The sequence below is a fragment of the Antechinus flavipes genome, chromosome 4, assembly GCF_016432865.1.
Source record: "Antechinus flavipes isolate AdamAnt ecotype Samford, QLD, Australia chromosome 4, AdamAnt_v2, whole genome shotgun sequence".
NCBI classification, from domain to species: Eukaryota; Metazoa; Chordata; class Mammalia; order Dasyuromorphia; family Dasyuridae; genus Antechinus; species Antechinus flavipes.
Window position 1 is genome coordinate 160,505,565 of NC_067401.1, and position 22,048 is coordinate 160,527,612.

A 22,048-nucleotide genomic window follows, 5' to 3' on the forward strand; every position below is an offset into this window, starting at 1 on the left:
TAAGTTCTAATTCTGAAAGTAGAATGTAAACTCTTCGAAAGACGAGTCTGAGGTCTCTTTGCTTTATTAGCACCTCATACAGGATGAGTAACAGGCAAATGTTTGTTGATGGTGATAATTTAATGTATCTAAAAAATATTAAAGACTAAAGATTGTTCTCTGGTACATTACATAGACCTGTTATGAAGGATTTGGAGAAAGAAAAAATCATACAGGATGAGAAGGTATGGAAGAATTGCAATTGACACTAATGGAGGGAGCATCAACATGGATAAAATAATGGAGAGGATTACAAGAGTATTCATAAATGTAAGAGGGCGTGCCTACGCTTTCCTATATAATTGTTGCAGGATTTGAAAGTTAAAGGAATAATAAAAACTGTAGGTTAGTCTGGAAAGGTTTCCTTGAAGAGATTTACAGCTAGATTTTTAAGAGGGAACATAAATTGAAAGGAACTACAAAGGTCTTTACCCCAGTGGGGGTAATGTTATTAGCAAAGCCATCTAATTAGGAAAGGAAATTTAGGCAGAAGGGGGAGGGTGAGAAAAGAGACAAGGAGGAATTGATAGCAGAGCTGAACTGGAACAAAAACTCCTAAGATGTATTATATTGATGAAAGCATGAAGGAATTGAGAAAAGGAAGGACTCTAGAAATCTATCAATCAATAAACATTTATTAAGTGCTTACCACTACCAGGGGCTGAGATTCCATCTCTCAGCTCTGGACATGCTTTCTGGATATTCTCCCCCATGCCAGAAACCTTTTCCCTCTTCCTCTCCAAATACTGACCTCCCTGGCTTTCTCTAAGTCTCATACTTTTTACAATAAGCCTTCCCCAATCCCTGTTAATTTTAGTGCTTTCCCCCTGCTATTTCCTATTTATCCTAAATTTAGTTTGCTGTGTGTTTGTTTATATGTTGTCTCTTTCATTAGATTGTAAGTTCCTTGAGAGCAGGGCCTACATTTTGTCTCTTTTTGTGTCCTCAATGACTGGCACATAGTAGATGATTAATAAATGTTTTGTTTTTGTTGATTGAGCTAGGTGGAGCAGTGGATAGAGTTGGCTCTAGAGGAGTCAGGCAGACCTGAATTCAAATCCAGACTGACATTTACTAGTTGACTTGGGGCATATCTCTTAAGCTGTTTGCCTTGGTTTCCTTACTTGAAAAATAGGGATAATAATAGCACAGTTCCTAGGAGTGTTGTAAAGATCAAATGAGCTAATAATTGTAAAACATTTAGCACAGTGCCTGCCATGTAGACATCATATAAATGTTAATTATGATTATTATTAATAGGTGACTTAGGATGAAGTATAACATTATAAAGGGCCTAGGTCTAAAAATGGATGGGGATATCCAGCCATTGAGTTCCTGACCCGTCCAGCAGGTCATCAAAGTGTGGGTCCTGAGGCTGGATATCTGTCTGTGAGGCTATTGCCTGAAAAGGGATGGGGTTAGAAATGAGGAGGGAGACAAGTTGAGATGGAGCAATGTCTCAGTTTAATGAATGAAGAGGGTTTAATTAAATATGATTTCTGAGTGGGGGTTGCAATGAGAAGAATGTCGGACCATAGGTGTGGCAGAAATCCTGGGGTATACTGTTATCTAGATCCTGGGTGGAGATGACCGATTTCTTGGGACACACATTATCTAATCTCAGGAAGTTAGGGTGTTTGCTACTCATAATCACGTTCTTCTTAGCTCTTTGTCTCCTGTCTCCAAGGACATGGTCTCTGGCAGTCTTCAAGGACATGGTCTCTGACATGTCCTTAAGAACATGGTCTCTGGCAAGTTCCCCCTCCTCTTTTTTACACATTAGGAAACAGGTCCAGACTTTTGAAATGACTTGTCCAAGATCACATAATTATCAGACCAGCTTTTGAGTCTGTTTTCAAATCCCAGAGTTCTTTCTATTTAGCACACACACAATAAAACCTTACAGTTCCAATGACAGCTGAGTTTTCCGTCATTGAAAATAGATGCATTTATCTTCTTCTTCTTCTTCTTCTTTTTTTTTTTTAAGCATTGTTAAAACGTTGTGACCCACCCTTCTGCACGTTGGGCCTTAAAGGAATGCCTGTTCTGCCGTCCCCTAGTTCTGGCTCTATTCCACCGATCTACTCCTCTGTCCTATATAAATTATGAGGACCTCTTTGCAGCCCATGAGCTACCCCTGTGTGGAAGAGACAAAGAAGTATGTGTATTGCAAGGTGGAGGTTGGGGGGGGGGGCGCTTGAGAATAGAGTAGAAGAGACAGTATCCCCAGGGGCAGAGGGGGTTATTCTTTTCTTCTTTGCTCCCGGGTCGTTGTCTCTAGGCAGCAACCAGACAAATACTGCCTGATTTCAGAGATAGATGACTTGCTTAGCCCACGAAGTTGCTACATCTGTGAGGTTTCATCTGGAGAAGCAGAATAGCGCTCCTCCCCTCCCATTCTCAAGCCTCCTCACCCCCCAACCCCCACTACCACCACTCCTCCCTGCCGGATCACCGGGAGGGAAGCTATGGTGAGTTGACTAGTTGTCTTTCAACTGTCACAAGCATAACAGGGGAGAGGGAAACAACAAGACTGACTGACAGTGACATAGATGAGGCACACCCCTCTTCACTGCCAGCCGCTCAGCTTAGATGAGGACTGACTGTTTCACAGAATACATTTTCTCTCCTAGGCCCCCAGTGGAGCGTGGAGCGGCTGTCCAGCTCACTAGGAGGGAGGTGGCTGATGGAAGGGGCTAGGAAAAGGTTTTCTTTTAGGTCCGCTATCAGCTCCCACTGCCTCCCCTTTCTCTGTTTTAATACAGTCAATGAACCAGAAGAGTGAGTTTGAGGAGGGGGGAAAGAGAGGAGAAAATCAACAATAATAATAAAACAGAGGAAGGAGATAAATCGAGACCCGTAAGGGGGGAGGAGGAAATAGAGGAAGACAGAGGGGAGAAGAAAACAGAAGCGGAGGGTAGGAAAGGAAAGAAGGAGGGGGAAACAGGGGAATATAGGGAAAGAAAAACGAGAGGAGGGGAGGGAAAAGAAGAGAAGAGGAGGGGAGAGAAGAGGAGGGGAGGGAAGAAAAGGAGAGGGGAGGAGCCCCCTGGCCGCCAGCAGTCAGCCAGCCCCGCACGCCCAAGCCTTAGACTCTGAGCATCCGAGCATCGGGAGTTTGAGCCCAAGCAGCGCTTGGGGGTTGAGCTGGGAGGGGGCGGTGCTGGTCCCCGGGAGAAGGAGAAGGGAAGGCAAAGCACGCGGAGCGGCGGAGTTGGTCAAGGGTCCGGAGAGTCGGTCCTGTTGGACTCGGCCTCGAGGAGGAGAGCTTGATCTCTGCCCTTTTCCCCAGGGCACCTCTATCGCACCCCCACCCTAAGCCTCATTCAGTGTTCTTCCCCCGCACGACCTCCTAGCGCCAGGAGAGGGAGGTAGCGTCGCGGGGAGGGGGTTCGGGGCAGACTATGAGGCGCCCACCATGGTGCGATGCGACCGCGGGCTTCAGATGCTGCTGACCACGGCTGGAGCCTTCGCCGCCTTTTCCCTCATGGCCATCGCCATCGGTACCGACTACTGGCTCTACTCCAGCGCGCACATCTGCAACGGGACCAACCTGACCATGGACGAAGGCGGCCCGCCCCGACAAGGAGCCCGAGGCGACCTCACGCACTCCGGCCTGTGGCGGGTCTGCTGCATCGAAGGTATGTCCCGGCCCCCCATACACCTCCTTCCCGGGGCCAGGGGTGGGGAGGCAGAGGGGCTATGAGGAGGCGTGGAGGGGAAGCAGCTGCCCCTTGAACCCCAGGGAAGGAGGGAAGAAGGGCTTGAATGGAGCGGCACACAAAGAGGATGGTGCCCCCAAGTAAACCAAATCTCTTCGTTGTCCAGATGTGGACCCACCTCTGCTCTCCCAGGTGGACCAAACCTCTCTTCTCTGGTCACCCCCTCCTACCTAGATGCGTCCCACTCCCCTTCTTCCTAACCCCCTTTTCTCCCGACCCCCCACCCCCCACAACAAACACACGCTAGCCAGAGGGCTCCTGATGTGGTCAAGTCGGGTGGTTCCGAGTGAAGGGGTCGGGGTGAAGACGAGAAGAAGGGGTAGGGTGGAAGGAAGAAGAAGAGAGAGGGAAAAGGGGAGGGAAGGAGGAAAAAGAGAAAGGGAAGGAGAAGAGAAGGAGGGAGGGGGATAGGGGAAGGGGAGAAGGTTGCTTGGCAACCAGTGTCTGTGCAACTGCTATGGGAACGGGCAATCGTCGGGAGGGGCGGATAGGGACGAGGACGGGGGGCTGGGAAAGCTAGGGGCCTCCGGTCATTCTTTGCTCCAGCCGTTCTCTGGGGCAGACTCCCTCGAGGAGGGTGCAGCCAGGCGGGCAGCTGGGAGCTATGGTATCAATGGCACGGGCGGCGACGACTCTGTTCTCAGAGGCTGGACGCGTGCGGACCAGGTACTAACCACGGAGCCGCACGTCTGCTGGAGCCCTTAGCCACTTCTCAGGGGAGGGTGGGTGTCCTGAAGGCCGGAGTATAAGAAGCACTCCCAGAACTCAGAATCGGGAAGCAAACGCTCCTGCCCCTTAGCCTCGTGGCCGAACCCAGGGACACAGGGTGACTGTGACCGTGATGGTGGCGGTGACCACGTCTCTCGCCAGTGGTATAAGAAAGCAGGCCGTGCCAAACGGACCGAATCAAAGCGAACACTCACGTGCTTAAATCCTGAAAAGCAGGAATAGGACTGTCTGTAGTGGGTCCTTTGCTTGGGACAAGGGGGTTCTTCAGAAGTCAAAACTGATGCCCATCTTTCCCCCCAGGCCTGAAATTGTGACTGGGCGGGGAGGGGGTCAAGTCAGTGGCAAACTGCTGAACAAAGTGAGGGAGGTGAGGTAGGCGGAGAGAAACCCGGGGAGCTCCCCTGGCCCCTTTAGTGTGTTAGCTGGCCTTCACTGCCACGCAGTCTCTGGACCAACTCAATAGCAGCAACTTGAAAGAAACAGGTGGCGGTTTGCAAACAGCATAGGACGGGACATCCTAGGAAATTATAGCAGTGAAGCCGGCTTCTTCCACGCAAGACTGGCAGAACTGTGGCAAGACTGCAGCTTCATCGTCCCAACTGAAAGGGCTTTAAGCATTGTCAAAGAGAATTTTGACTGCCTTTCTAGTCTGTTTCAGAATCTATGTGATGGCTTAGGAAGTTCTTCTAGCTAACCTGAAATTCTTCCTGCAATATAAGCAAGCAGATAAATCCTTTTAGAGTGTTGCTTAATGGAAAAGTGGGGGGAAATGACTAAGGATTCTCCTGGGAGAAGCAATTGTGTGACTTTGGGCCAGTCATTTTCTCTGTCTCTGTCTCTGTCTCTGTCTCTGTCTCTGTCTCTCTGTGGGTGTGTCTGTATGTATGTTCCTGTTTCTGTCCTTGTCTCCCTCCCTCTATCTCTGTCTGTCTGTCTCTCTCTGGGTTTCTTTCTGTCTGTGTTTTTCTGTCTGCCTCTGCTTCTTTCTCTTTCTGTCTCTCTATCCCTCTCTCTTTTTCTCTGCCCCTACAATGAAAGAATTAGCCTAGATGATCCCTGTGAGGTCCTGTTCAGTCTAGGAATCTATTATCAGGCAATCTAGTCTGGAAAATCCAATAAAGAGGAGACTGGCGTTGCAAAGTTGATTCTGTTTTCGACAAACATTTATTAAAGCCGCCTAGCCCAGTAACAAGAATGCTGGATTTAGGGTCAGCAGAGACTTGCCTTTGAATCAGGTTTTGCCACTCAGCCTTTTGTATGATGGGTACATAACAACTTCTCTGGACCTTGGCTTCCTTCTCTGCACAATGAGGAAGTTGGATTAGATGATCTCTAAGGTTCTTCCCAACTTTTAAATCTCTCATAGCTACACAACAGGAGTGTTCAAGGCACTAAAGTAGAGAGTGTTTTCCTCTTTAAGGATGAGCTAGAGCTGTCATTTCCAACTTCTTCTGAATTCTTTGACTGAAATTATTTTCTCATCTCTAATCCTGTCATCTCCTACTCTTCTCCACCTACTTCTTTTTCCATTCCTCCTCCCTCTTCTCTCTTCTCCCACAACTTACATATTAAAAATGCACTTGGTAACTTGCTGCTTAATGCCAAGGCTAAATGGAGTCTTCAGGTAATACTAAGTGTGAAATCAATAGTCCCTCAAAGACTTGGATAAACAACAAAGATGTGGGATCAGGAGATTCTCCCCCTCCTTCCTCTCTTTTGAAAAATACCATTCCTTTTATGAAATTGCTCAGTTCTTGAACACCTACTCTTGTAATCCAGAAAAGACACCCACGTCACTACCTACAACTAGCACCTGAGATCTAAACACATGAAATATTCCCATTATCCTCATACTTTTTAAATACCTTCATGGCAAAAACAAATTTCAAAAGCTCTACTCACCCCACTAGGAATAGAAGGATACATGAAATCTCAGATGTGGAACTGGAAGGGACCTTACAGATAATCTAAGCTAGCTCCCTTATTGTACAGATGAGGAAACGAGGTCTGGAAAGGTTAAGTGATTTGCCCAAACAGTCGCAGTCAGAATTAAAACTCAGCTGAGTTTGACCAATAAGTCGTATGCATCTGGACATCTAGATAGCACAGTGATTAAAACTCTGAACTTACAACCAAGAAAGATTTTTCCTCCATTCAAATCTGATCTCAGACATTTCCTAGCTGAATGACCCTGGGAAAGTCACTTAACCCTATTTGCCTCAGTTTTCCCATCTGTAAAATGAGATGGAGAAGAAAATGGAAAACCATTCCAGTATTTTTTCCAAGAAAACCCTAAGTGGGTTCATGAAAAGTCAGATACAATCAAATAAGAAAAACATAAATGGATAAGTGGTACATTGGATAGAGTGCTGGGCCTGAAGCAGAAGACCTAATTTCAAGACTAGCTTCATACACTTAGTATCTGTGTGATTTTGGGGATGTCACTTTGCCTCTGTTTTCCTCATCTGAAAAATGGGAATAACACCTACTTCACAACATTGCTATGAGGCTCAAATAAGATAATATTTGTAAAGTGCTTAACCCAATATCTGCTAAATAGTAGTCATTATGTAAAGGCTTATTCCATTCCAGGTTCTGTAATGGAGATTTAACTGTCTTTTCATGTAACATGTTTGTCAAGCAGTAACATAAAGGTGAACTCTAACATACGATTCTCACAGCTATAAGAAAATGATCAGTTCTTGAGATAGACTAAATCTACTGGAATTTTTATGGTAATACCTCAGTTTCATAGCTCACCTTCTAGTTAAGGAAAGGATAGGGGAAAGCACTTATGAAATTCCTTCTGTGTGCCAGGCACTTGGCAAATATTACCTTATTTGGGAATATAATATGAATTGTCTTTACAATAGCAGGGACTATGGGGAAGGGAAGTCCCACAAAATAAAAATTGAAAATAACTTCCATAGTCTGATTGGCGTTTAAAGAATATTGTAGCTCATGCCTTTATTTCTCCACACAATTAAGATTGATATATCCTAGTATTTCCCAGGCAATTTCAGAATTTTTAATATTTGATGTTCATTGGGACAACTCTTAAGTTGAGGTTAGCAAGATGACAAAACAAACACAGAAAGAGAATGGCAAATTACCTTTCTGGGCTTTAATCTAGCGAAGTAGGCTATGCTATTTCTCTGCCATAGAGCCACCTGTCTAAAGAAACAAGAATCAGATTTTGGGAGAAGGAAACATTTGGAGATCTGAATGATCATGCAGGTTAGCCATCTTTGAAAGTGCTTTTCAGAATTCCTCATTTTCCCGGTGATCCCTGGGCTGATAATTTCTGTTATTTCCCAGCAGCTTTATCTTATAAAGACGTATTTAAGAAGTCGACATACCCACAGCCAGAGGTTTCAACTTGTCTGTAATGTTGGTGGTGCCATGAATTAAAAACATAAATCAGAGAATGGGGGAAAGGGGACAGAAAGGGGAAAGGAGACCCACTAGAGCTTTTTCTCTCACATTAACCCTGGTTTGTGGTAATCTGTTTCAAAGATAATGGATTTAAGACATTAAATCCAAACTAATTATCATTAAAAAGAAACATTTCTAATTCAGAAATATTGCATGAAGCAGCAAATGAAATATCTAAACCTATTACTTTGGATGGGGTTCTTAAGGATTTTCAAGCAATTTACCAATAAATGATAGGCTCCACTCTTGAGTTATTTTTCACTAGTAGATTCAGCCACTCTCAAAGAGTCTGCCATTAAGTATATTTAAGGCTCTGGGAAATTTGTCAGGGTTATATCTTAGAGTAATTAAAATGAGCAACATCAATAAGGAATGGACTTAGATCAAAGGTTGTATATAGGTTGGGGGAAAAGAGAATCATAACCTTCAGTATAACTTTAATAGTTTCTAAAAGTTTCAATTGTTTCTTCCCTTCGGCTTAGGTGAAAATGAGTAGTAAGCTGTGAGGATATAAAATTGCCTTGTGATAGACTGGCCACATAGCCCAGAAAGATGCTTGGGTTTTTCCCAATTTCAGTAAACATACTCAGACTAAGATTCCCTAAAATGTCTTTATACTATACCCAACCCCCTCCTCAGATTGGCCTAGTTCTCTGGGAACCATGCCCCATATTCTTTAGCGTGACATCTAGCACAATGATAGACAGATAAAAGAACATTATCACATATTCTTTGAGCACCTACTATGTACCAGGCATTGTTCAAGATACTGGGGAGATAAGCACAAAGAAATAATCCCTATTCATGATGAACCTACATGCTAATGAAAGGAATAACATACGTACAAAAATATATACAACATGGGTATAAATGAGTATTAAATATAAATATATTCAAAGTGGCTAAATACAAGACCATTTGAGAAAGAAGACACCAGCAGGTGAGGGGACCAAGAAAGAGTTCATGCAGGAAAAAGTAATATCTTAAAGGAAGAAAGGAGCTCTGTAAGGTAAAAATAGAAAAGTGCATTCCAGGAAAATTGGGACAACTACTGTAAAGGGATGGAGTGTTGTGTATAAGGAACAGAAAGAAGGCTAACTTGGTGAGATTGTGGGGCAAGGAGTAATGTCCAATGTGACTGGAAAGATAGGTTGTAGGGGGGTTGTGAAGGGTTTTAAAATCTAAATGGAAGAGTTTATATTGATCCCAGAGGCAATAGGAAGTTACTGGAGTTGATTGAAATAGGAGCCTGACATGGTCAGCACTTTTTTTAAAAAAATTACATTGCAAGCAATGTATACTATGAAGTGAAATAGGGAAAGATTTGAATCTGGAAGAACAACTATCAAGCAGTTGTAATAATTTAGGTAAGCAATGATAAGGGTCTGAACTAAGATGGCAGCCATGGAAGTAAAAAGAAGGGGTCAAACAGCAAGAGATGGTGTGGGGGCAGAAATGACAAGATTTGGCAACTGTTCAGATATGTGGAGTGAGGAATGAATTAAGATATTGAGGAAAATGTTTAATAAAAAACTTATCAATACTACAACATTTAATGCCTAGGATGCCATATAAGGAATGGACTTTGGAGGTCATTAAAACCCAGCCATACAATTTTACAGGTGACTGTCTTGCCCATATTCCAATATTTCAAGTATCCACAATCTGAGCATACAACTATATAAATAACACTTTCATGCTTGCACCCATTCATCTTGCACACTACCCTCTGGTGTTAAGCTTCTAAATTTAGCTAAGTTGGTCATTGAATAACAGATAAAATCCATTACTGGAGGAAAAGCTCAAGCCCTTTCCAGCCTAGGCCATTGGCTCTTAGGACAGTACCCAATGTGTATTAAAGACATGAAAGAGAATAATCTGGATGTTTGAATCTAGGCTCTGTCACATAAAGGCAGTTAAATAGTTCAGTGGATAGAGCATATAAGGACTTCTTAAATTTTTTCTGCTAGTGATTCCTTTTTGCCTGAGAAATTTTTACACAACCCTGAATATATAGAAATAGTAAATAGGTATATAAATCAAACATTTAATGATAATAAATCATAATTTCATTCCCCCACATTCAGTTATACAACCCCACATGGGGTTAAGACCCACAGTCTAAGAAGCTTTGACCTCCCAGAACCCAAGATTCCTATGTTCAGGACAAACACTTAGAGTCATAAGATCATAGATTTAAAACTAAAATTAATCCAACCCTTTCATTTTATATATCAGGCAATTGAAACCTGAAGAAGTAAATTGACTTGCTGAAAATCACATTAGAAGCAAATATGGACTTCAAATACAATATTCTTTCTATTGTACCACACAGCATCTCTGGCTAATTTTTGTATTAAATTAATTAACAATATTGCATAAAGCACTAAAAAGAAACAAATGACTGAACAAAAGACAGATTTTGTTGTTGATGTTGTTCAATCATTTTCAGTTGTGTGTGAGTGTTTCTGACTCATTTGGGGTTTTCATGGCAAAGATACTGGAGTTCTGTAGCTCACTTTTCAAATGAGAAAATTTAGGCAAACAAGGTTAAGTAATTTGCCTAGGTCACACAGCTAGTAAGGCCAGAGTTGAACTCAGGAAGATTATTCCTGACTCCAGGCTCAGCATTTTCTCCAAAGACCAAATGTAAGCATGAAACAACAGCAAGGAAAAAGAGAGGATTCTACCCTCTGTGTCATTGGAGCCCCACAAAGAAAGCAATAGGTCAAAAGCAAGGACAGAAGAGGGAAAAAATTTACCACTATGATTGGTCAATGATAAATTCACAAGTCCTCCCACTTCCTTAAGCCCAGGTGCTAACAATGCAGGTGCAGCAACAGACTCAGCCCTAAATCCCCAACACTAAGACAAAAGCCAACTATTTAGTTCTAAACTAATTGTTCTAGAGAAATACTGGAGTGAAAGAAGTCTGCTTCTGTTCCTCTGCCAAAATCAATCATTTAATAGAGAGCATTTATATAGTGCTTTAAGGTCTGAAAAATGCTTTACACATGTCATCTTGTTTGATCTTCATTTATAAACATGGGGATAGCCTTGGCAAACAATATGGCATCCAGCATTATCAAAAGCTTTTAAGGAGAAGGTGAGGACAATGTCCTGCCAACTCATTTATCAAATGAAATCAATGCATATTTACAAAATGCTATTTACTGACTCTGGGCCAATGGTACAAAGAAGGATCATGGAATTCTGAGTGGGAAGAGAGCGTTTAGTACAAACTTAATTGTATGCAGAAACCTCTTTTACAGCATCTCTGATGGAGAAGATAATCTGAACTTTAATGTTAGGATTAATTGAAGTGCTAAGTTAATATTAATTGATCAATGTGGACAAAAAGTATCACTCAGTTTCTGATTGAAAATCTCCAATGATGATCATTTTACTCTTCCATGGGAGTCTTTCTATCATACATTCCCAAATATAAGAAAACTCTTCCAGATAGTTTATTGAAGTCTTCCTCCTTGAAGTCTTTATCCATTTATTGGTCCTATTTCTGCTACTGGAACTCCAAGATAAACATAACCTCATTTCTAAAGCACTTCATATACTTGGAGACTGGAGACCTCAGTCATGTCTTGCTTTTAAATTTTCTTCAGGCAGAATATCTCTAGTTCCCTCAATTATTTTTTCATATAGCATAATTTCTAGATTCATGGGTGGGTCACTCAGGGAGGAAAGTATAGGAAATCTATGCTAAGGAGAGCTTACTTACTCCTGTATACAACAGACTTTGAAATCACTTCTCCCTGAACAATGGGGCGAGGGAGAAGGTCTGTAACCCAGTCACAATAGGAGAGGAAGTTATCTTCTTATTATTCTAGCAACTAAGAACCTGTTTTTATAATGAATTAAATATTCCAGATGTGCTCTGACCATTGTACAATAAAGTAAGACTGTATCACCTGTGTCCTTTAAGATTCTACTCTTCTGACAACACATTCTAATTTAGTCTTTTATCATTAATACTGAGTCATTTTCAATTGTTCATGATCCCATTTGGTATTTTCTTGACAAAGATCTTGGAATGGCTTGCCATATTCTTTCAGGAAACTGAGGTAATCAGGGTTAATGACTTCTCCAGGGTCAAACAGTTAGATTTGAATTCATGAAGATAACTTCTGGACTCCAGAAGTCTATGGACTTCTATGTATTATGCAATACACTAGCTGACCAATTGATCTTTAGGATTCAGTAAATTAAGATCTTTTCAGGGGATGTAGGAAAACTGGGACACTAATGCATTGTTGGTGGAGTTGTGATATGATCCAACCATTCTGGAGAGCAATCTGGAACTATGCCCAAAGAGCTATGAAATTGCATACCCCTTGATCCAGCAGTGTCTCTACTGAGTTTGTATTCCAAGGAAATCATAAAGCAGGGAAAAGCACTCACATGTGCAAAAATGTTTGTAGTGGCTCTTTTTATGGTAACAAAGATTTGGAAAATGTGATGCCCATTAATTGGAGAATGGCCACATAAATTATGGTATATGAAGATTATGGAATATCATTGTTCTATAAAAAATGATGAATAAGCTGATTTTAGAAAGGCTTGGAAACATTTACACAAACTGATGCTGAGTGAAACAAGCAGAACCAGGAATACATTGTACGCAATAAGAGCGTGATGTGCAATCATCAACTATGAAAACCTTGGTTCTTGTCAATGATTCAGTGATCCAAAACAATCCCAATAGACTTTGGACAGAAAATGCCATCTGCTACCAGAAAAAGAACTATGGAGATCAAATGTAAATCAACATATGTTATGTTCACTTCTTTTTTCTGTTTTTTTTTTCCTCTCCCATGTTTTTCCCTTTTTGCGTTGATTTTTCTCTCTCAACATGATTCATAAAGCAATGTGAATTAAAAACAAATTTTAAAAAAAGATCTTTTCAGAAAGATCTTATTTTTAAAAGGAGTTAAATCACTAGGTTCATCAATCTTTTTACAGTAATTTTAAGTCAGAGAACATGAGTTCAAATTGTGACTCTGCCAGCAACCATCCTACCTAAGAGGTACAGTGGATAGAGTGCTAGCCCTAAAGTTGAGAAAACTTGGATTCAAATCCCATCTTGGATACTTCCTTGAACATAGGACTATGCTATGGTATGTTTAGATTCTCTGAGTCTCAGTTTCCTCATCTCTAAAATGGATATGTTGTATTGGAACTCTCTGAGACTGAGTTTTCTAATCTGTAAAATGGGGATAGTGATACATGTGGTACCTACTTGAAAGAGCTGTTTTGAGGGTCAAATAAACTAATACACATTTAAGTGCTTTATCCACAGTTAAAAGTCATCTCAGAGGTACTTAGAGATGAGAAGTCTTAGGGAGTTAGAAAGACATGGATTCAAGACCTATCTCTGATATTGTTTAATTGTATGATCAAAGGCAAGTTTCTTTTTAAAAAAATAATAACTTTTCAAAATAAAATTTCAAAACATGCAAAGATAGTTTTCAACATTGCAAAACTTTGTGTTCCAAATTTTTTCTTCCTCTCTTCCCCCACCCCTCCCCTAGACAGCAAATCAGAAGAACAAAGGATAGTCTACCTAGCAGATCCACGGAGAAGGAAGGAATTTAAGGCCAAGAAAAACAAGAGTACATTATGAAATGCAAAATGGATAGTTTTCATTATATTAAGTTTAAAAGTTTTTGTACAAGTAAAACTAATGCAGACAAGATTAAAAGGGAAGTAGAAAACTGGAAAAAACTTTTTATATTAAAGAATTCTGATAAAGGCATCATTTCTAAAATATATAGACAATTGACTCAAATTTATAAGAATACAAACCATTCTTTTTGATAATTTTTTGAGTATAGTTCCAAATTGTTCTCCAGAATGGTTGGATTTGTTCACAATTCCACCAATAATGTATCAGTATCCCAGTTTTCTCACATGCTCTACAACATTCATCCTTATCTTTTCCTCTCATTTTAGCAATCTGAGAGGTGTGTAGTGGTACCTCAAGGTTGTCTTAATATGCACTTTTCTGCTCAATAGTGATTTAGTGCATTTTTTCATATGACTAGAAAAATTTGAAAATTGATCATTTATCATTGCAGAATGGCTTGTATTCTTACAAATACATATATTATTCTTGGCCATAAATTCCTTCCTTCCCCATGTATCTGAGAGGTACACTATCTTTTGTTCTTCTGATTTATTTATAGTATCACTTTTTATGTCTAAATCATAAATCCATTTCAATCTTATCTTGGAATGGGTATTAAGTATTGTTCAATGCATAGGCAAAATTCTTAACCTTTCAGTGCCCCCTGCTGTGTCCAAGCTCGGGACTTACCTTATACAGATTGTGAACCTGGGATCTATAAGCTTATGTTTTTTTTTTTAATTGATAACTGTACTTAAGCATGATTGGCTTCCTCTGCAATCTTATTTATTTTATTTTATGCATTAAAGAATATTTTTCTGAGATGGGGTACATAGGTTTTACCAGACTACCAAAGGAGTGCATAACACAAAAAAAAGAATACAAACCTCTGCTGTAGATTAAGACCTTGAAGTTTTTTCTAGAAAAAGGAAGGAAGGAAAGAAGAAAGGGAAGGAGGGAGGGAGGGAGGATGGAAAGAACTAAGGAAGAAGGAAAGAAGGAAGGAAGGAAAGGAGGCAGGGAGGAAGGTTGGAAAGAAGGAAGGAAGGAAGAAAAGAAGGAAGGAAGAAAGGAAGGAAGGAAGGAAAGGAAAGGAAAGGAAAGGAAAGGAAAGGAAAGGAGGGAGGGAGAGAGGAAAGGAAAGGAAAGGAGGAAGGGAGGGGAGGGAGAGAAAGAGGGAGGAGGAATGAGGAAGAGAAGAAAGGAGAGAGGGAGAAAGGAAAGAAAGGAGGGAGGAAGAAAAGAAGGAAATTTTAATGACATTGGGTAATTCCCTTGGGAAAGAAAACTTTTTTTGACTCTCCCTGCAGAAAGAGATATTCTCACTCTCTAAGGATACCTATGGTGCAAGCTCCTTGGCACCTTCTTTCTAGAAAAAGGGATCTGAGTTTAAACCTTCTCTTAGTCATTTACTGGCTGAATAATCTTAAGTAAATTACTGGGCCTCAGTTTCCTCATCTGCAAAATGGAAATGTTACATTAACTCTGATCTCAGGCCTCAATTGATAGGGTCTCAAGTCACTCTAGCTCTAAATCTTTGAGTTTATGACAGTCATAGTAGCCTCATAGGGCTGAAGTTTTGGAATTCCACCAATGGATTACATTTTCTGCTTGATTTTCATGAGGTTCGGTGCAGAGCAGGGAGCTGTGGGAACCCCCTTCTGGTAGGCGCAGATCCTTTGTAAATGAATTTATGGACCAGAAAATTTAAACTGGCAAAAGAAGCTTATTATTAGAATTGAGAAGTTAGCTTTTGCAGGCTGACTTCCTCAGTGGCAGGATCCCAACAGAGAATAAAGATGTAACAGAGAAAGTTTCTAGCAGAGAAATCCTGACAGAGAGGTGAATAGGGTCCTGTTAGGGAAATAGGTAAGAGAGATAAAGAGGGAGTAATGCTGAAAAGAGAATGTCTTTTCAGCAGGCAGAGGATCACAGCTATGCCAAGGAGAGAGAGAGAGGTTCCTTGGCATAATTCCTGCTTTTTAGGCCCTCTGCAAGGGATTGAGTTGAAGGAAACTTGTTATATGGGTAGCTCTTGGTGAGGGCTGGAAACAGCTTGAGTTGAAATCAAAATAGAGAATCTTCAAATTGAGAGTGTCCCTGGACTAATCTCCAACTCAATAGTGGTAAATAGGAGTGTTCCTGGACTCAACTAGTCCCACCCAAATAACCGAATGAAACCACTTTATCTTGATTCCCTTGGGCCGGTCTCTCAGGGGAGAGCATCTCTGAGGGAGTTTCCCAAGTTTTCCCCCCAAAGTCTAAGAGAGAGAGAGAGAGAGAGAGAGAGAGAGAGAGAGAATGTGTGTGTATGTGTATGTGTTTTGGGACTCCCCTTGCCAATTTGAGCATCATGTGAATCAAACACTTCTGATTGTATTGATTTTTATGATGCCATTAGTAATATGTCCTTCTAGATCTAATTTCTACCTGTCTTTCAAGCTGTACCTCAAATTTCAAGACCATCCCCGCTCCTCTCTTTCTAACTGTAGACATGTTTAGTAGATCCATATCGTCTAATCCAGGAATTTATAAAGAGTGTTCCAAAGTTTTGGTGTAGTTTTAAGCTATTAAAAGTTAAAACTGCAGTCAGACACCTTGGATATTTATTTAGACTGTTTACCTCTCTTCAATTGGATTGTAAAATCCTTGAAAATAGGAGCCTGGGAGTAGAAAAGCCTTTGTGATCATTTGTTTTTATTCTCTTATTTTTACAGATAAGGAGCCAAGAAAGGCATATGACTTGATTTGGAGCAAGGAATGTTGTTTTGTTTTCAGTTGTGATCACATTTGGAATTTTCTTGGCAATGATATTGAATCTATTTGTCAGTTCCTTCTTTTACAATTCATTTTACAGATGAGGAAACCGAGGCAAACAATGTTAAATGACTCACATAGCTAGTAAGTGTTTGAGACTGGATTTGAGCTCAGGTTTTCCTGATTCCAGGCTGAACACTCTGTCCATTGTGCCACTTGGGCATCAAGGAATATCTGAGATCAAATCCTGCCTGAGACTCTTACTACCCTTGTGGTGCTAGACAAATCATTTACCTTCTTCTCAACCTCAGTTTCTTCATTTGTAATGAGAAAAAATAATAGATTCTACTTCACAGGCTTGTTATGAGGTTTAAATGAGATAACATATAAAAACAAAACATAATTGTGCCTTGTAAATGCTATTATTATAATTCAAATCTAGATCTTTAGTCCTCAGACCTGATGTTCTTTTCATATATAACATTGCTTGACATCTTTCATAGTATTAAGCATAAAATAAGTGCTCAATAAATTCCTGTTGATTGACTGGTAGTAATTCAATCTGCCGTGCCATTCTTCAAGCTGAGGATAAATCTGTGTCAAGAGATGGAAAAAAAATTCCTACACTGATGTCCAGACTTGGTAGCTGAGAAAATTCAGTTGTCAAAAAATTTTCAAGAATCCTCAACCTCTGTAGACATCATCCTTAACCCCTGATCTCAGGGAAAACGAAAGTGTGTCCACTGATATCCAAAGCTTATCTTCCATTAGCTCCTTTTCAGAATGAGAAAAACTTTTACTAAAGCAATCATTTGTCAAACCAAATCCAAAGAAGGTGTCACCAAGGTCAGTTCAGCCTTCCTCCTGGTTTACAGACCTCAGGGGTCTGAAAATATAGGCAACTGAGGGATCGCCCAGTAACATTCAATCCTGTTAAGAGCATTAAGCTGCTTCATTCAATTCCCAAAGGCAGAATTTCCAAGTGGCTGCTAGCGAAACATTAAATAGAAACCTTGACAGATCACAATTAGGATGTGAAATAGGATCTAGCCTGAAGGTGTATTGCCCCTGGAGCAATGAAACCCACTATACAATGTATTATCTACACCCATTTGCTGGCTCAATAAGTAACAATGATCGTTACAATATGCCATAGGCTAAAGCTACGTGGTCACCCAGAGAAGCTACAGAGCAGTGTAAGGATTAAAGAGAAGAATGGCAGTAACTGAATAGCACTTCTCTGGTGTGAGAGCAATAATGAAGCTTGTAATTCTAAAGCTCCTTAACATGCTCCAAGAACTTTTTTCACAATAACTATGTGATATATGTAGTATACTATGAGCTATAAGGCCCATTTTATAGATAAGGAAAACTGAGGCTTTGAGAAATTAAAAGGCTCAAGATCATACAATTAGTTATAACTGTCAGTGATAAGGGCTTATGTAAAATTATCTCAAAATCTGATTGCCTGAAGAAGTGCATCAATATTGTATGTCGATTTCATGATGGCATGCTTATCTGATTTCTAGATAATGAATGATGCTCTCCCATTTTCCCAATGTCTAAAACAGGATTTGAATTCAGAACTCTTGGTCCAATGATCTATCTATGATATGACAAAGTATTCAACAAGTGTTGAACAGCTATTTTAAGTACTTCATACATACACAGTTCCAGTACTAGATCTGGAAAACAGACACAGATTTTTTAAAATGAAAGTCTCAACCTCATAAAGCTTTTATTGTAGAAAGGGAAGTGAGAGGGAGACAGTCAAGATGCGAATGACTAGGACTATGGTAAATATATTAAAATAGGACTAGTTCCAAGGAAGGAGATATTTTAAAAGGCTGGAAAGACTTCTGAACCACAGTAACAGTTGAATTAAGTGTTAGAAACTGAATAGGCTTTTAAAGGTGGCAATTTTGGGGAAATCATGCCAGAGCTATAAGCAAAGGCATGGAGATGGAAAAGCCAGGGAGTGTTTGTGGAAAACTGTAAATAGCCCAGTTTGAATGGAATGTAACTTGCATTCCAGGGATGGAAAGAATGTAACCTTCATCCAAGGAAATAGAGAGAGAGAGATGATGGGTTCATAGACTTCGAACTGGAAGACGGCTTGGAGATAACCCATTTCAGCTTTTTCATTTAATAGAACTGAAACTCATAAAAGGAAAACAGAGCAGCTAGGTAGGGCTTTTCAGGTAAGGAAACTGAGGCCCTGAGAAGTTATGTGATTTGGACTTAAGGATATGCAGGTCATGAGTAACAGAGTAACAATTTGAACTCAGACTCTCAGAATCTAAATCCAGTATTTTCTATGGCACCATGTTGTCCCTACACTAGTCTTGATTGATTGGCTGAGGAATTGTGACTTTTTTTTGATAAACCGCAGGGAGATGTTGAAGGTTTTTATATAGGCGAGTATCATTATCAAGACTGTATTTTTAGGAGGATAATGATTGTTCTTCTTGTTGTTAACAATAGCTAGTATTTTATATAATGCTTTGTAGATTGCAAAGTGCTTTGTGTGAAATAGTTCAAGCTCCTTCAATATTTCAGTGAAGCTGTGACCTCATTGCTGTGGGTTATTCTTTCTTTGGTACAGTTTACAATCTATTCATGCCTTCTCATTCTGAGCAAATCTTTTCCACATCTACCTATAAATCCATTCCCCCTCCCCATCTCCCAACACAATGGAAGGATTCATTTGGTTCTTTTAATGTTTTATGGATACTTTCTATCTTGGACAGGCACTGCAGATATTGAACTAAACCCAAATTGAAAGAATGAATTATGTTTTAATGGAAAGTTATTGTGAAGATCAAATGCAATAGTATATATAGACAATATATAAAAATCACTATGTAGCCCTTAAAGTTCTATGTATATATATTAGCAATTAGTAATAGTATTGCATATAATGCCTGTTGATATATATATACTTTACCCTACTTCTTGCCAGAATATTATCAGTGCTTGCATTCTGCAAACTTTCTTAAATCTACAATGCATTTTCCCATTACCATTTGGGTGATCTGCTACCATGATTCTTCTGAGATTATGGCATCTCATGACTTGCAAGCATATAACATCACTGGAGAAATTGTGACATTAAGAAGATGAGTTTTTGAGGCAAGAAGCAGCTTAGAATGATTAAAAAGTAAAACACTATTTCCACAATGTGATCAGCTCAGCTCTCCTGCTATTTTCACACATTTTTACATATGCAGCATCTATATAAGTTATCTATATAAGTTATTTGTTTCCAATGGGCTATCAATTGAATGCCATAACCCGGGTGATGTGCATTCTTCATTTCTCTGGTTTTTCTTTTTTCCTTTTAGCATTGCTAAGCTGATCTGTTTTGAATGATTGTAGAACATATTGAGGGGGTATCAACAGTATTCCAGGCCTTGATGTTGTCAGCACAATGTCATCTGCAAATAGTAACATCTGGAGGACCTGTTGGAAAGAATCCTTCCATTTGGACTTTGGACAGAATATTCATGACTGAGGAACACCTTTAGTAAGCATCTCTCTCCCAATTTTATGCCTCACTTGATGCTGACATTAAAGGGTCACAGGGAAAAAAAAAACATCTCCACGGAATCCTGTATAATCTTACCATATGGATGAGAGATTCCACCTTTAAAGAGAGTCCCGAAGGATGTGTCTTGCTCTGCCTATTCAAATGGAACGTTGTAGGTACAAATATTAGTACCTCTACTTTATAGATAAGGAAATTGAAACTTGATAAATTGTATGATTTATCTATGATCATAGGGAGTGTAAAGGTTGCAATCAAATTCTCTTCTCCCTAACTTCAGGTCTAAAAGAGGACGAAACTGAAGGCATTTTCAATATATCTCTGTTTTCATTGCTGACCCTATCTTAGGCAACTCACCGAATTTTCTTTCCCATAGGTGTCATATGGAGATACTCATATCTGTCCTGCCTATGTCATATAATCTTAGAGTTGAAAAGAACCCCATATACAGCCTTCAATCCACTGCTAAAAAAATCTTCTCTACAATACATCTGATGTGTTTATTCAGCCTTTGTTTGAAGACCTCCATTGTGGAAGAACACATTATCTTCTGAAGTTCCCATTTCCTTTATTGATGGCTCTCATTGCCTAATCTTCTAAACTTGTCAGATTCAATGATTTAGTGCACAGCTTTCTAAACTATAGTTCAAGACCCCATGTGGGTCTTGCAACTGAATATGGATGTCATGAAATAATGATTTATTATCAGTAAATGTTTGATTTGTATATCTATTTTATGTACTTATATATCTGAGGTCCCATAAAATCTCTCAGGTGAAAAGGAGTAGTGAGTAGAAAAAGTTTCAGAAGCCCTGATTTAGAGGTCAAAAAGATCTCATAGATCAGAGGTTCTTAATTTGGGATCCATTCCCTTTCATAGGAGTCCATGGATAGATTTTAAAGAATTTGAGAGCTGAAAGTGGGGAAGAAGTTACATTTTAATTTTCAGTATGTTTCCAAAAAAAATTTTTTGAAAAGGGGTTCAGAAACTTAATCAAATCGCTAAAGGAAGTCAATGACAGAAAAAAAGTTAAGAATCCTATTTGAGATAATTTAGCCCAACTTCTTCATTTTGCTGAGAAGGAAATAGACTTGTAAGGCAGTTTGCCCAAGGTCTTGCAGCTCATTAGTAGAAGAGCTTATACTAGAACCAGCTTCTGACTCCAAATTCTGTGTTCTTTCTACTACACCAAGTTAGAGGAATTCTATGGAACAGCTAAAGTGTTCTACAAATGTGAGGGAGTATTCATGACAGTGATTTTAGGTGGATTTTTCCTGTTTGACACTTTGCATCCACCTCTTCAGTTTTTTGATCTGCGTCATCTCAGTTTGATAGCAAAATAAAGCAAACCAAATAGCAAGCAGAGGTAGGCTGTCCATTTGGAAGAATTTTAAGGGAAGAAAGTGTGTTGTCCCTAGATATCTTCCCCACCTGATCACTGCTATTCAGAACCCTTTAACAAGAGATAAAAATCTTTCCTTCCACACTATGACTGTGATGTTGCAGATCCCCCCTGGAAATCTAGTGAAGCTATAGACCCCTTTTCATAATAATGCTTTTAGATGCATAAAATGAAAGAAATAGGATTACCAAGGAAACCCATTATATCAAAATAAACTTTTGATTTTTTCCCATCCAAATTCATAGGTCTCCTGAAATCTACCCCCAGATCCCAGAATGCCTGAATGAGAGTTTCTATTGAGAAAAGACTTTGATGAGAAAAGAAACATTTAATTACGCATCTACTATCTGTGGCAGGTAGTTGGCTCAGTGGATCAAGCATCAGTCCTGGAATCAGGAAGACTAGCTGTGTGATAACTCTGAGCAAGTTACTTAACCTGTTTGTCTTGTCTGCTGGACCAAACCAGCTTCTAATCTGTGGATGGCCAGAGCCAAACAGAGCAGCAATAGAAGAGTCAGGAATCAAACAGAAGTTTAATTTCAAAATGAGAGAAATGGCTTGTATGCAAGGAGGGCAGTCAGTCACATGTGTCACCCCCACCCACCACCCACCTCATTCTCCATGAGAGAACTCACTTTAGTAAGGGGACATCTCAATACTTATACCAAAGTCTACACAAATGTGACAAATTTGATTCATAGCAGGATTTCATGACCAGAATTTGTTCAAACTTAGAGAGCACCTGGTGCTGGTCAAAGCAATGCAATAATTATGT

General features: G+C 39.9%; 1 protein-coding gene and 1 long non-coding RNA gene across 2 annotated transcripts in view; one reads left to right on the forward strand and one right to left on the reverse strand.

Moving 5' to 3' along the window:
- Nucleotides 1-1,373: 1,373 nt before the first annotated feature.
- LOC127560574 (uncharacterized) lies at nt 1,374-4,162 on the reverse strand. Its single transcript, XR_007953363.1, has 3 exons — nt 4,004-4,162; nt 3,457-3,576; nt 1,374-2,176 (listed from the first exon to the last, which is right to left on the reverse strand). It is a non-coding gene; the product is annotated as an uncharacterized LOC127560574 (long non-coding RNA).
- Nucleotides 2,536-22,048, forward strand: part of CACNG4 (calcium voltage-gated channel auxiliary subunit gamma 4) — a 105,696-nt gene continuing 86,183 nt past the window's right edge. The window contains exon 1 of the mRNA XM_051995256.1: nt 2,536-3,680. Within this exon, the coding sequence (XP_051851216.1) occupies nt 3,458-3,680 (223 nt within the window). The 5' untranslated portion in view covers nt 2,536-3,457. The remainder of the gene's footprint in view (nt 3,681-22,048) is intronic.